Source organism: Vombatus ursinus, unplaced genomic scaffold, assembly GCF_900497805.2.
Source record: "Vombatus ursinus unplaced genomic scaffold, bare-nosed wombat genome assembly UNPS02004054.1, whole genome shotgun sequence".
In the NCBI taxonomy this organism is placed as follows: Eukaryota; Metazoa; Chordata; class Mammalia; order Diprotodontia; family Vombatidae; genus Vombatus; species Vombatus ursinus.
Window position 1 is genome coordinate 1 of NW_020943832.1, and position 16,620 is coordinate 16,620.

At 37.1% G+C, this 16,620-nt stretch overlaps 1 protein-coding gene across 1 annotated transcript in view; it reads left to right on the forward strand.

Annotated features, from left to right (window-relative positions):
- Window positions 1-7: 7 nt before the first annotated feature.
- LOC114053224 (protein unc-93 homolog A-like) overlaps window positions 8-16,620 on the forward strand; it is a gene marked incomplete at its 5' end in the record, with an annotated part of 32,689 nt that continues 16,076 nt past the window's right edge. Inside the window, 6 exons of the mRNA XM_027876153.1 lie at window positions 8-30; window positions 928-1,157; window positions 7,886-8,011; window positions 9,251-9,462; window positions 11,456-11,591; window positions 13,852-13,983. Of these exons, the coding sequence (XP_027731954.1) occupies window positions 8-30; window positions 928-1,157; window positions 7,886-8,011; window positions 9,251-9,462; window positions 11,456-11,591; window positions 13,852-13,983 (859 nt within the window). The remainder of the gene's footprint in view (window positions 31-927; window positions 1,158-7,885; window positions 8,012-9,250; window positions 9,463-11,455; window positions 11,592-13,851; window positions 13,984-16,620) is intronic.

Genomic DNA, 16,620 nt, shown 5'->3' on the forward strand with positions numbered 1-16,620 from the left:
TTTCTCTTTGGGAAACTTCTATGCCAGCTGGTATATCTCTTCTTCTACCTCCTATCAAAAGCCCTGACTTTCAGCCAATTGCATTCTACTGCTCACCAGGTATAGATCAGGTATTTAGAGAGGTCAGCAATGGAGGATGCCAGAAAAGATCTAATAGTATCCTTCCTCCTTGTACTCTTAGCAGCATCACATAGCATTCCAGCTGAGGAGGCCCTGGCTTTCATATTATTTCAGCACTTTTAATTTGTTTGAAAAACCTAGCAAACATCTACTGAACTTTTCAGTACCAGAGTTCATTGGCATTTAGTGCCTTCTGTCTACCTGTACCTCATCTAAAAAGTATGTTGCTTACTCATTCCTTTAAGTGCAATGGTGAATGGTTTGCCTTTCTATTAAATTCAATTATATAAAAAAAAACAGTGTTAAAAGCACCTACTATGTGCCAGACACTGTGTTAAGCACTGGGGAGACAAATAAGAAAATGAAAGACATTCCTTGCCCTTGAGGAGCTTATTATCTAATGGGAAGACAACACAGAAAAGGTAGCTAGAAAGGGGGAGAACAGGAATACAAGGGTGTACCTGGCACAGGGGCATCTTGTTGTATGCAGGTCAAACCAAGATGAATTGTAGATGAAAGTGAAGGGGAACCAGAAAGTCCATATGGTGCCTACTGTAATATAAAGAGAGGCTTAGGGAGAAGTTTAGTACTTCCTCCACTCTCCAGCCCTCCAATCAGAGGGGAGAGGAGGCTGAGGAAATTGGGAAGGTGTTGAGTATTAAAGCCTGAGTTGGTATGGTGGTATTTCAAATAATCAGCTTATCCTGGGCAGGGGGCTTCTTGGGAGTTCAAACAAGGCAGAGCTGAGCTACTTCGTTTCTCTAAACAGTAAACATTTATGTTGACTAACAGATTATCTTTTTGTAGGTTCACCTTGATCCCCACTGCCATAATCCTAGGTCTAGGAGCAGCCCCACTGTGGTCTGCAGAGTCTACTTACCTTACAATGAGTGGAAATATTCACGCAAAGAAGACAAGAAAACTTGGGAAAGATGTCATCAATCAGTATTTTGGAATCTTCTTTCTCATATTTCAGACCTCTGGTGTCTGGGGGAATTTGATTTCATCTCTGGTATTTCAGCAGAACCCTCCCAAAGGTAAATGGAGTTGACTGAAATACTGCTCCAAGAGTGGCTGCAACTTCTGTAGAGATGAACAAGAGAAACATTTTAATTCAGTCTTTAAAAAATAATTTTCTAATTTTAAATTAGCAAATGTCTATTTTTCTCTCTTTTCCATTCCACCATTCCAATTGAAAAATAACAACAAAAAGAAAACTAAAACCTTTGCAACAAATTTACATAGTTAAGCAAAGCATATTCCCTCACTGGCCATGTCCAAAAATGCATGGCTCAATCTCAATTTTGAATCCATCCCTTGTCTGTCAGGAGGTGTGTAACATGCTTCATCTTCAGTCTTTATGTAGGCCTAGTAGTGGCCTTGCTGGATCAAAGACTATACATGATTTATGGACTTTAGGGGCATGGTTCCAATGGCTTTTCAGAATGCCTGAACCAATTCAAAGCACCACCAACCATGCCTTGGTATGTCTGTTTTCCTTCAGTCTCTCCAAAATTTGTCATTTCTATAACTTTTGCCAATCTGGTGGTTGTAAGGTAGAACCTCAGAGGTTCTTTACTTCTCATTTTTTTGATTACTCATTTGTCTGGGAGTACTTTTTAATTATGGTTATTGATAGCTTGAATTTCTTCCTTTGAAAAGTACTTGCTCATAGCCTTTGACCATTTATCTATTACAGAATTGTTGATTCAGTCTGAGGATATTTCATTATTCCCTTTTCCATTTATGTTGAGGGAGCACAGCAAGACATAATGAACTTTAAAGGATTATTTAGTCACTCTTTGCCCTTTCAGACTTTCTACACAATACAAAATTAACTTGACTTTCTTTCCCCACCTCCATACATGAACAGAATCACCCTAGTTCTTTATTAGGTTTAAGGGACACACAGTCATTATCTTCAAGTCAACTGTATATTTTATTGGATGTACCAAGGACTGGGGACTGACAATTATTTTGAAGATTAGTACAGTTGAGTCATTCAGTATCAAAGTTTCTCCTTGTATTCATTCTATTATTAAACTCATCTGTAACTGCCTTTGGGCACACCTAGATATAAACTCATGTTGTGTTATGGTTTTTATACCCATTTATCTTTCATGGTTATGCTAAAAATTCAAAGATAAAAGGAAAGAAATTATTTTTTAGTAATAATACCTCACTTACATAATGACTTACCATTTAAAAACACTTTTCAAATAACAGCTCCTAAAAGAGAGACAGGAGGGCACCTTGGTCTGTTCCCCAACTCCATCACCACCCTGCCCTTACCAATGGAAAAAGTATCTAATGGAAATGTTTCCTCATAGTCTACCAGTAAATGCCTCACTATTTCATTCAACAACTCCAGTAGCTATTCCCTATGATTGTTAATAACACTATTACCTTCAACCAGGGTCATAACTTCAGTTTCATCCTTGATCCCTTACTCTCATTCATCCCGATATGAAAATCTTGTCAGTCAGTAAGTCAGTAAGTATGAAGAAGTGCTTACTATGTGTCAGACACTGTGCTAAGCACTGTGAATATCAAGAAGGGTAAAAACATGGTCCCTCTTTCAAGAAAGCTCATCTTCAAATGGAAGAAACAACATACGAATAACCATACATATAAAAGAGTATAAATGGAAGGGAGCCTCCGATGAGACAGCACTGGAGAGAAAGGGGGAATGGTAAAACCCTCCTGCAGAAGATGTGATTTAAGCTGAGTTTTGAAGGAAGCCAGGGAAATTAAAAGGAAGGTATGGAAGGGGAGTGTTCTGCGGTGGGATAGGGGAATTTTCACTGTGAATGTACAGTTGGGAGTTGGAGTGTCATACTTGAGGAACAGGTGGACCTGTGTAGCTGAATTGTAGAGTGCATGAAGAGGAGTAACATATAAGAAGAACTAGAAAGGTTAGCAATTATTACTTTTCCTACCTAATGAATAAGGAGACTGAGGCTCAGAGAGTTTAAGTGGCTTGCTGATAACTTCCCAACTAGCAAGTGACAGAGCTGACATGTGAATCTAAGCCTTCTGGCTCTGAGCCTGGGGCTCTTTTCCAGTGTACCAGAATGCCTGCTGTCAGAGGGGTCTGGAAGAATTTAAAAATGTCTGGGTTTTATGAAACAGTGACACATTTGTCACTTCACACAGCTATGACCATGTATAATGTTGCCAAGTTGGAACTGCTCTAAGATAATAACTCTCTTTTGCCTTTTGCCTTTCTACTTTAGTGAGGGTGCTTGGTCATCTGCCAAGCAGCATTGGAAAAGAGGAAGCATAAGTTTGTCTTAAACACTTGAAAATGTGATCAAAATATATTCCCTCACTACTGCCTTTCCTCCTCACATCACCTACACATTTCCATAAATGTGAAGTCAGCCTGAAGTTTTGAAGCATATCCCTTCATAATCCTAGACCATTGAAGATGGTGACACTTTGAGGTAATCATTAAAAGGGAGACTATCCGGAGACTATTTTCTTTTCTTTCTTAATTAATCAGACAGAAGGCTGCACATTATGGTGATACATGCCTTAGCACTTTTTATGTAGGTAATAAAAAAAATCTATATCATTTTGTCTGTAACTATTGCAACACCAAAAACCCAAATTAAGATTAAAGTTCATAGTCTTGACAACACCATTGTTGTATTTACACTTCTTAATAGTAGAAAGGAATTTTTATGTAGGTAATAAAAAAATCTATTTTTTAGAAAAAATCATTTTTTCTGTAACTATTGCAATACCAAAACCCAAATGACAACATCATTGTTGTATTTACACTTCTCAATAGTAGAAAGGAATTTTCATTTCTAATCAACATTCATCTTTCCACTGCACCTGGCTGTACTCATTCCTCAACACTCTTCAGGCTGGCTACTAGACCCTATGCTCTACTGAAACTCTCTCCAAACTTTCTAATGATCTCCAAGTTGCACAATCCAGTTGCTTCTTTTTTGATGGCCTCATCCTCATTGACCTTTTTCTATAGCATTTGGCACCACTCAATTCTCAATCCTATGACTTCTGCCATACCATACTCTCCTCATTATCTTCCAGATTCCTAATCGATCCTTCTTGGTTGGCTTTGTTGGGAAGGTGAGAATAAGAGAGTAAGTTTCCTTTGAGGAGTTCAAGTTACCAGGACCAGCTGAATTATATCCTAGGGTAATTAAAGGGCTGACAAAATTAATAGGAACTGACCCATTACTGTTATCTTTGAAACATCATGAAGAATGGAAGAGGTACCTTTGGAATTAGAAAAGGGCAGATTTGGCTCCGTTTTTACTAGAAGTAAGAGAATGTATGCTAATAGGCTAATGAACTTAATTTGATTCTTGGCAAAATTCTATAATGTATTATTAAAGGCATGATTAGTAAAAATGTAGAAAAGACATTAAAAATGATCCATAATAACTTCATCAAGGACATGGTTATGCCTCAATCTGCTTATTTTCTTTTCCTATGTGGTTACTAAACAGGATGATCAGGAAAATACCATAGACAATTAGTGTTAAACTCAAGTGAAGACAGGGCCACTAAACCATATAGAAGAATTTCTATAGGCTGTGTATTGACTTAGAAAACCACATACTAACATTATCTATGTTCTATTGTGAGGTAACTGGTAGCTCAGTGAATAGAATACTTGGCCTAGAGTTAGGAAGACCTAAGTTCAAATCCAGCCTCAGAAACTTCCTAGCTGGACAAGTCACTTAACCTGATTGCCTGACAAAATGAATCCACTAGAGAACAAAACGGCTAACCACTCCATTATCTTTGCCAAGAAAACCCAAAATGAGGTCACAAAGGGTCTGAAATGGTTGAGCAAATGTCCTATTTTATTTTTACTTATTTTGTTACATATTTCCCAATTACATTTTAATCTGATTTAGGTGCATTTGGGAGTGTGGCATTATGATCTATAGGCTATATGTTTGACACCTCTGCTGCAGATAAAGTTTGCTTAAATTTCAGCCAGAATTTGATAAGGTCTGTGGGAAAAGTAAATAGATATGAGATAGACGATAGTACAAATATATGGATATTTTAAATGGCTAAATGGCCAGAACCAGAGAATCATCATTGATGGGTTCATATTAATTGGAAAGGTCTCCAGGGCACTGCAAAGATCTGGACTTGGTATTGTGAAAGTTAACATTTTAATCCATGGTTTGGAAAAAGGGTTAAATAGTGTCATTACATTTGAGCAGATGACATAATTTGTGATGGATAACTAATTCACTGGATAGTCAGGATTTAGAAAAATTTGGACTGAAAGGAAATTGGGCAGAAAAAGGAATGAAATTTAATAGGGAATAGATGTGAAGCTTCACATTTAGGCCAAAAAAATCAACTTAACGAGTACAAGACAGGAAAGGCACGGCTAGGCAGCATTTTGTTAGCAAAAACAATGAATTTTAGTGAACTTCAAAGTTAATGAATCAGTGGTGTGGTCAAGAAAACTAACATGATCTTAGAGATGGATTTCAGTCCATCATCCACACTGTGGTCTAAGTTATTTTCCATAAGCTAGATATGGTGATATAATTCTCCTACTCAATAAATTCCAGTGGGTCCTTATTGCCTCAAGAACAAAATATAAACTACTTTGTTCAGCTTTTGAACAGTCATTTAAAGCTTGGCTCAAATCTTCCAATCTCATTGTCCCATTTTCTTTCCCTTTCTACATTTTGCATTCCAGCCTACCTGCCTTTCTCCCTTGTCTTCATACACAACCCTACAACTTCTGTCTCCATACCTTTGCAATGGGTGCACTCCTCTCTCCTTATCCCTGCTTCATAGGAGCATCTTCTTTCAAGCAACAAAGAACAACTTCCTTCATGAAATCTTTCCTATACTGCCCCAACTGGTAGGGCCCTCTTTCCCAAACTGCCATGTGTTATGTCAATTTGTTTTCATTTGTACTTTTTTGTATAAAATTATAGATATACTTTTCTCCCCTGCTAGGGTAAAAATTCTGAGTTTTGAGATCATTTCATTCTTTCCTTTTGTATCCCTAGGAGCAAGCACAATGACTGGTAAAGGCTTAATTGGTTGTTTGAGAAAAACATAGTATTCAATAATAATACTATGATAGACATTCTACTCTGATCAGACTATATCTGGACCACTGAGTTCAGTTTGGGGTGCCACATTTTAAGGAGGATGTTAATCATCTGGGGAATGTGTCCAGAAGGGAGCAAGGAGAATGGAGAATGGGAAGAGAAGCATTAACTGTCTTCAAGTTTTTGAGCAGTTGGCACATAAAAGAATTAGGTTCATTCTGATTAGAAACAGAGAACTGGGAGAAATGGATAGAAGCTGTCAAATGACAGACAGAGATATTCAGAAGGTTAATTGACTGCCTAGGAATTAGTGGATTGAGAAAAGGCCATTGGATTTATGAGTTAAAATGAATTAGAGGGAGTGACAGTTCACTACGGTAGATAGAAGGAAATCTGAGTAGGAAGAGAGAACCCACTTCCCTCAGTATCTCTGCTATACCATTTCCCCACCTAAATACACTCACATACACACACACACACACACAAACACACACAAGCATGCATAGTACTTTAAGGTTTGCAAAGTTCTTTTCAAATATCTCATTTTATTACCACAACTACCCTGGGTGATAGGTGCTATTTTTATCCCTATTTTTACAGATGAGGAAATTGAGGCAGACAGAGATTAAATGACCTGCCCAGGGTGATACAGTTAGTAAGCATCTGAGACTAAACTTGAACCCAAGTCTTTCTGACTCCAAATTCAACACTTTTTCTGCTGTGATACCTGACTATCCAGAAATAATTCCAAATTTTATTTCAAATTCTGGCTTTTAAAATCTTACAGAGAAAATTACAGTTTTGAATCACTTAGCAAAATACATTTCTGAACCTTTTGAAGGTGATCATAGATTTAGAACCAGAAGAAACCCTACAAGCTCCCTCTCCCCCTTAAAAAACAGATGAACCAACTGGGCCCTGGAGAGGTGAAATAAATTTCTTGAGGTTACACAGGTAGGAAATGCTACAACCAGGATTCAAACCCAGGTCCTCCAAACTCCAAATCCAGTGCTTTTTCACCATGTTCTATTTCCAGTGCTAGATTACCCAATAGACATGCTAGATATGTGCCTATAAACCTTTAAGTGAAACAGAAAGCAGAAATCATATTGGCCTTTACTCAGAGATAGCCTGCTACATGGTACCATTTTCAAAACATTTGTTTACATGATGGTCACGTTCTTATCTGTCTCTACAAACTATTCTTCAACTACAACCTTGGATCCTTCTAGGTCTTCAGACAGCAGAGAGGTTGTGCATGAAGGATAAACTCTAGAGAGTTGTATGGGGATAAAGCTCCCCAGACATAGCTAGGATGGTCCTCAGATAATAAACAGTCTATCAGTTGTCCCATATTTAGAGATGAACCACCTCAAATGATGAGGGAATTGCTGGTAAGAGTAGACCTCTGGGCAGTACTTGGGAGGAGGTGCCAGAGTTTCCAGTTGGTTGGCATAGCCTTTGAGGATCATCTGCAAACCATGATGAAGCATCATAGGAGAACTCCAGGGGCAACCTAGTGATTATTTTTAAGTACAAACTATGTGAGAAGATTGTGGAAATCTTGGTGTCAATGGCCACACAAGGTCATAATCTATCATTGCTGGATTCTAGAGATTTACTCCTCCATTTAATATTTGAAACCAGTAGGACAATACTGAGTACGCTAATGTGTTTATATTCTTGTTTTACAGAAGAAATCACAGAAGAGCAACTGCTTCTTTGTGGAGCAAATGATTGTTTTAGAGCCAGCACAGCTACAAACAGTACTAAGCACCCAGCAAATGAATTAGTCTACACCCTGCTGGGTATCTATACTGGTATGTGTCTAGAGTAAATACCATTTAGTAGTCAATAGTGAGGAAATGTGGGCAACTGAAATTCTCTTCCTCTTTCTTGTGTTCCTCTTTCCAATAAATTTTGGAATTATTTCTGGATAGTCACCCTTCCAACTTTATACAATTTCTCTCCTAGAAGAGATCTGATATGTTGTGAGGGGCTGGTTTGTGTTGGTAGGACTTTTTCAAGTGAAGTTAAGAGATACTGGAGTTACTCCTATCCCAGTGTATTGGCAAAGGAAAGCCAAGAAGATTTATAGGATAACAGGGGTGAGGGGTTCAGTGAACCAAAGCTGTCACAGTTGGTGGTGATCTTCCTGTAGCCCCAGAAGAAACTCATATGTAAAGTCAATCTTTCATGGAATTTCAGCCCTATAGCATATGGTGGTTGTGTCCATTCCCTACTGTGTTCTGAGGCAGTGTTCCTTCCTTCCAGCATCTTGGGCTCTTGTTCATGGAAGGCATTATACTTTTGTATTATAAAGAGGAGAGATCAATGAAATGAGAGTGAGCATAATCTCTTGAGACTTCCAAATAGTACTCAGTGAGAATCCATTCTAATTCATTAGCAACATCAAATTGACATGATTTGTGGAAGGACATGGAGTTAGGGTCAGGTGGTAAAGATATTTTTGCTCTTGGAAAAGTCACTGACTGACTCAGCCACAAGAAACAAAGAGTAGGAATGAATGAGAACTGCTTTAAATGAAGCAGTGCTTAAAAAGTGAGGATCCTCAGAGATTGTTGCTGAAACTGGTCATATTGAACTTTGTGAAAGTTCTCAAAGAGGCCATAATCAGTAAAATCTAGTTTTCAGTTAACTGAAAACTTTTATACCCTGGCTTTTCCAAAGAGTGAAATGTAAAACCTATTGGGACAAACTGGAAGAAAGATGTATATGTACATACGCACATATTATATATATATGTATGTTCATATGACATAATATACACATATATTGAATATGTGTATATGTATATGTCATATATACATATGAGTTCATGTATATGTCATATATACATGTATGAGTTTATGTATATATCCTCTCTGTGTGTATATATACACATATTATACAAATGCACACAGAGTTGGCTATTGGAGTCCAGAAAGAGTCCACTTGTTCCAAAATCATGGGTCCAATATTCTGTGACAGTCAAAATTTTAACAAAAAAGCCACATTTTGACCACACTTGTCACGTCAGGTTCCTTTTGTCTCCAAAGGAAGCAGTGTTTTGGCAGTATTATTGATAGCTGTATTTCTTGATCAACTTCCAAATGAGTCAGAAGAAAATGAAAAAGAAAAGAAAGTTCCTATTTGGACCCGTTTCCTGGCAACTTTTCAACATCTTAGAGATAAACGGCAATGTCTCCTCATTCCTCTGACAATGTATAGTGGATTTGAGCAAGCATTCATTTCTGGTGACTATACAAAGGTATGGGAGAAAATGAAATTCATGTATTAGTATATATAACTAATGATGTTCTGTGTGCTATTTCTACTAATGATGTGAGAGGATTCTACTGAGAGACAGGGCAGGCCAGGGCCTACTGTGAGTCCTCATTGTGTTTCCTTCTAATAATTAATATCAAGTGAGGGGCATGACAGTTTATCCAAGTATCTGAAGGCCAGTCTCCTGGAAGAAAGATTAGTTTTGTTCTGTTTGTCCTCAAAGGGCAAAACTAGAATCAATGAATTTGAGTTGCAAAGAGACAAATTTATGCTTCATGTGAGCATATGAGAGCTATCTCAAGGAGTCCCCTCCTTGAAGGTCGTGGATTATCTTTCAGACCAAGTTTGGACTTTCGACTTAAATTGTGTGATTGTGAGTCCATCTAATTCTCACAACACTTATGTGGTTTAAATACTACAGGTATTATTATCCCTGCCATCTTATTTTCAGGTATGACAGTTGGCTAAAAGACTGGCCCAGATAACGTGGATCTAAACCAGGGTGTTTCCTGACTCTAAATCCAAACTTCTTTTCACCAAGCCCAAGCATGCTGCTTTTCCTGTAATCAATGACAACCAACTTCTGTGTGTGTGTGTCAACCTCTGAGAAAGATCTTACAGTTGAGTCCTTACTCATGTTAAAATATATTCTTTCCCCAATATGGCTTCCTGTAAGACTTGGGAGTAATAGTCAGTAATAAAATGTTATTGCCCAGTTGCAAACACCACCAATAAAACCCATTTTGGAATTAAATTTTTAAAAGGAACTATTGAGGAAACTAGAAGGACCACCAGTCTCAGTTAATTTTATTGTTCATGGTCAGGACAATTGTAGTATATCAGGCTATGGTAGTGCAGACTATGCAAGGATGAACTTAGCCATGGACTAACAGACCATCACTGTTTCCCATTCCCTAAGATCTACTCTTCAGTGTCTTCCTTGACTTTATTTCCTTGGCTAAGATGTAGTTTGGAGACTGAGGATGAGACAAGTTGGAACACTTACCAAGGAGCTCAAGCAAAATCTTTTACATTTACTCAAATAAGAAACATTTTTCTGCCTCCCATTTGCTTTGAGACTTTTCTCATTTTTAATCACCTTCCTTCATCATCCCCATGGGAGGCAGCTAGGTGACACAGTAGAGTGCTAGGCCTGGAGACAGAAAAACCTGAGTACTAATCTAGCTTTGGATGCTTCCTAAGTCATTTAACCTCTTCCTGCCTCAGTTTCCTCAAATGAAAAATGGAGATAATTACAGCACTTTTGTAATAGGGTTGTTATGAGGATCAAATGAAGTAATATTTGTAAAGTGTTTATCACAGTGCCTGACACATAGTAGGCACTTAGCAAATGCTTATTGCCTTCTCTCCCTTCCTCAGTAATCAAGGCAGTAAGTAATGATCAGCTTCATCAATCATCTTTAGTAGCATAATTCCTGAAGAAAATGAAGTGGATTTATTCATAGAGGGATGATTGGGATGAATTTTGTCAATGAACTCTAAATTCAGTTCATTTCCTTTGGATCCAAAAAGATTTCACATGCGAAGATGAGCATTTTCCTTTAAGGACCTAAATGATGAAACAAAATTTCAGGCTAAATCAACATGCCATCCATCAAATAGCAGAATGAGTTAGAGCATGATTTAAATTCCTCTTGAAAAAGCTTAATTCTCAAACTGTGACAATTCAGAAGCAACAAAGTGGCTAAATCTGGTCTTGGAATCAGGGAGATCTGGATTCAAATCCCACTTCTGACACATCCTGGCTGTGTGACCCTGGGCAAAACATGAAACATCTCAGGGCTCTAGGTAACTCTCTACGACTGTCAGTTATGGAGAAAGAGCTAAGCTGCAATGGTCAAATTTCCATCTAGATCTTCTCTGTAGCCATAAAATGATAGGTTCAGTCCCTACCCATAAGGAAGAACAGTCATGAGTGCAAATATCATTTTAACATTTGCCTCTTTTCTCTTCAGTCATATGTCACCTGTGCCCTGGGGATACACAATGTTGGGTTCGTGATGATCTGCTTTTCGGGTGCCACTTCCCTTTGTTCTTTGATATTTGGAAAGCTCTCCCAGTACACTGGCAGAAAAGTTTTGTATGCAATAGGTTTGTATCTATCTATCTATCTATCTATCTATCTATCTATCTATCCACTTACTCATCTGTCTATCTCTCTGTTAATAGCAATAACTTGCTATCTTTTCTATCTGAAGATGATGTTTCTAATTCATTGGGCTGCATGGTAGGGAAAGAGCTTTGGTCCTAGAATTAGAAGGCCTGGATTTAGCTGCTTGTTGGGTCCTTTACTACTCATGTAACTAGGAAGAAGTTACTTTTATTCTCTTTCCTCTGGTCCTTGATTTTCTTAGCTATAAAATGAGGGCTTTAGGTAAGGTCAGTAGTGTCAAACTCAAATACAAATGGGGACCATTAAACTGTACATAAGGATTCCTGTAGTATCATATTGACTTAGAAAACCACATATTAACACCTTCTATGTTCTGTTGTAATTTTTTTTATTTTGATAAGTATTTCCCAATTACATTTTAATCTGATTCCCCAGCACTTGGGAGTACTGAGGGCTCATGGCCTACTGGCCCTGTGTTTGACACTTCTGGACTAAATCACAGCAAAGGTCCCATCCAACTCTAAATCTTAGTAGACTATCATTCAGGGATATTGTTTACTTTATCCACATATGCATACTCATATGCACACATATATACTTACGCATCTATAAATGTTACTTATTATATTATGATTATTCTATCAAGAGAACATGTACTTTGTTATTCTATATGAAATTATACTTTTCCCCAAAGCACTTTAAATATATCAACCAGCTCATTTGATCCTTACAGAAGCACTCAGAGGTATTCATATTCATTTTCACCCGATCCATTTCATGGTCAATAGCCAGATGGTGGACCAGGGCTAGGGAGATAGCCTATAAGCTAAGAAAAGAAAAAAACAAAATTAACCCAAATAACACTGAGAATATATGACTGTGGAATTATGCTACAGAATCCCAATAAAATTGAAGAGAAAATCTAGAGGTGAACTTGAGGGATGTCTAGCAGGGAAGAACCTTAAAGACTACCTACCTGAATCCTTTTATTTTGCAGATAAAGAAACTGAGGCCTAAGAGGTGAAGTAATTTACTTATCTAAAAGTCACAGAGATAGCAAGTAGAGTGAGGATTTCACCAAAAGCAGTCTTCTTGCTCTAAATCTAGGATCTTTTCCCATTTTCTTGTTTTTTTCATATCAGTATGGAAATTAGAAGACTGACATAGGAAAAGACTCGTTTATTAAGAGTATTACTAAGTCTATTTATGGCTGCTATCATGCCTACAATTGTTGGTAGGCTTCCTTCCCAGTATGCCATAGTGTGCTTCCTTTATTCATTATCTAAGGCTTCAAATTTGATAGGTTTTATTCTATCTATTATTTTCATAGTCTTTTTTCTTGAGCATCAAGAGGGAAGAGAACAGAGCTCAATATCAATGATAATAAATGAGGATTTTAAACTATGAAGCTGGAAACATATATCCAATTAAGACCTGAAAGAATTGGATGATGGAGAAATTCATCAGTAAGGCATGCAGACAGGTACTTTCCTGTTCCAAAGATATACTTATTGCGTTTTAAAGAGAGACAAAAAGTGTCTTATGAGTAGGAAGCCATGATGTTGACATTGTGTAGAAGTCACAATTGTCAGAAACATTGCGAGACAGAATGATGTAGGGGAAAGAACCTTCGATTTAGAAAGCTTTTCTGTGTCCCTAATAGTTAACTTACCTTTGTTTTTCTCCTTCACACTTCTAACACTGGCAACTGACCTAGGTCCTAAAATCACAGAATATACCGCTTCTGATGGATCTGTTCCTTAGTAACCCATTGGTTGTCTCAGGCCCAAGGTTCTCCTGTTTTGACATTTTCAGTTTAGCCTCCGGAGCCAGTATGTCTATCAATTAGCCAACCAATCTATAAGCCTTCCTTATGATTACGATGTGCCAGACTCCCTTCTAAGTGCTTGGAGTACAAAGAAAAGTAAAAAGAAAAGAAAAAAAAGTCCACGGATGCCTGAAGAAGACCTACAAACCTTAGGGTAGGTTTGTATTGAAAAGAAATTCTTCATCTCAGTAGCATCTGTGCTTTGTCTTAGTACAAAAAGGAGACTTATAAATGTCCAAGTTCCAGTTTAGACTCATTGAAGTGGGTGTTTTAAAGAAACAACATTCAAATCAAGGAAGCCAACAGATCAGTGAAAGAGTTCCTTCTGTGTATCTAAATTCCACCTCCCATTCTTTCATTCATTTGCAGCAATCATTTGTTTCCTTTTCCTTTTCTCTTCAAACTCATAGGTACAACGATACAAGGGTCCTGCATGATTTTTCTTTTGCTGTGGAAACCTCATCCCTCTCAGAGGATTATCTTCTTCCTCTTGGCTGCCTTCTGGGGCATGGGCGATGCTGTTTTTCAGACACAAAACAATGGTAAGTAGCATTCTTCAACTTTTGCACCTTCAGACCATAAAGGCTGTGGAGGCTTGTAGGAGGGAAAGCAAAGCTGAGAAAACAAACAACGGCTCCATCAGTGATCATTTATTTATTTTAATTAATTAATTAATTTTTAGTTTTCAACAATCACTTCCGTAAGTTTTTGAGTTTTAAAATTTTCTTCCTTTCCCTTCCCACCTCACTCCCCAAGATGGCATGCAATCTGATATAGGCTCTACATATACATTCCTATTAAACATATTTTCACATTAGTCATGTTGTAAAGAAGAATTAGAACCAATTGGAGGAACTGCAAGAAAGAAGAAACAAAACAAAACAGAAAAAAGAGCAAATAGTATGCTTCAATCTGCATTCAAACTCCATAGTTCCTTCTCTGGATGTGGATAGCATTTTTCTTTGTGAGACTTTTGGAGATGTCTTAGATCCTTGCATTGCTGAGAAGAGCTAAGTCTGTCAAAGTCAGTCATCGTACAACATGGCCATAATTGTGTACAATGTTCTCCTGGTTCTGCAAACTTCACTCAGCATCAGTCCATACAAGTCTTTCCAGGTTTTTCTAAAGTCTGCCTGCTCATTATTTCTTATAGGACAATAGTATTTCATTACATTCATATACCACAACTTGTTCAGCCATTCCCCAATTGATAGGCATCCCCTCAATTTCCAATTCTTTGCCACCACAAAAAGAGCTGCTATAAATATTTTTGTACATGTGGGTCCTTTTCCCATTTGTATGATCTCTTTGGGATACAGCCATAGAAAAGCTGGGTGAAAGGATATGCACATTTTTAGAGCCCTTTGGGCATAGTTCCAAATTGCTCTCTAAAATGGTTGGATCATTTCACAACTTCACCAACAATGCATTAATGTTCCAATTTTCCCACATCTTTTCCAACATTTATCATTTTCCTGTTTTGTCATGTTGGCCAATTTGATAGGTGTGATGTGGTACCTCATAGACAGCTTTAATTTTTTTATCTGAGAATTGCCTGTTCACATCCTTTGACCATTTATCAATTGGAGAATAACTTGTATTCTTACAAATTTGACTCAGTTCTCTCCATATTTTAGAAATGCAGTCCTTATCAGAGACACTGGTTATTATTTCCCAGTTTTCTACTTCCCTCCTAATCTTGGTTGTATTGGCTTTGTGCAAAAGCTTTTCAATTTAATGTGATCCAAATTACCCATTTCGCATTTTGTAATGTTCTCTATCTCCTGTTTGGTCATGAATTCTTCTGTTCTCCATAAATCTGACAGGTAAACTATTCCTTGCTCTCCTAGTTTGCTTATAGTATCAGCCTTTATATCTAAATCATGAACCCATTTGGATTTTTTTTGGTATACGGTGTGAGATTTTGGTTTACGCCTAGTTTCTGCCATACTCTTTTCCAGTTTTCCCAGCAATTTTTGTCAGATAGAGTTCTTATCCCAGAAGGTGGCATCCTTGGGTTTATCAAACAATAGATTACTATAGTCATTGACTACTGTGTCTTGCATACCTAACCTGTTCCACTGATTCACCACTCTATTTCTTACCCAGTACCAATTAGTTTTGATGATTGCTGCTTTACAATACAATTTAATATCTGGAACAAAAGAACATAGATGATGTTAATCTGTGGTTTTCTAAATCAATATGATACTACAGGAATCCTTATGTACAGTTTAATGGTCCCTATTTGTATTTGAGTTTGATACTACTGATATTTAATATCCAACATTAGTTCCTTTGATATTCTTGACCTTTTTTTCTTCCAAATAAATCTTATTATTTTTCTAGCTTTATAAAATAATTTTTGATAGTTTGGTATGGCACTGGATAAGTAAATTAATTTAGGTAGAGTTGTCATTTTTATTATATTAGCTCAGCCTACCCATGAAAAACTGATGTTTTTCCAATTATTTAGATCTGACTTTATTTGTGTGAAAAGTGTTTTGTAATTGTGTTCATATAGTTCCTGGGTTTGTTTTGGCAGGTAGACTCCTAAATATTTTATAATGTCTACACTAACTTTAAATGGAATTTCTCTTCCTATCTCTTGCTGTTGGGCTTTGTTGGTAATATATAGAAATACTGATGATTTATGTGAGTTTATTTTATAACCTGCAACTTTGTTAAAGTTGTTTATTATTTCAAGTAGTTTTTTACTTGATTCCCTAGGATTTTCTAAGGATATCATCATATCATCTGCAGAGTGATAGCTTTGTTTCGTCTTTGCCTATTCTAATACCTTCAATTCCTTTTTCTTCTCTTATTGCTAAAGCTAATGTTTCCATATTGAACAACAGTGGTGATAATGAACATCCTTGTTTCACTCCCAACCTTATTGGAAATGCTTCTAGCTTATCCCCATTACATATGATGCTTGCTGAAGATTTTAGGTAGATGCTACTTATCATTTTAAGGAAGACTCCATTTATTCCTATGCTCTCTAGTGTTTTTAATAGGAATGGGTGTTGTATTTTGTCAAAAGCTTTTTCTGCATCCATTGAGATGATCATGTGGTTTCTGTTAGTTTTGTTGTTAATTTGATCAATTATGCTGATAGTTTTCCTAATATTGAATCAGCCCTGCATTTCTGGTATAAATCCTACCTGGTCATAAGAAAT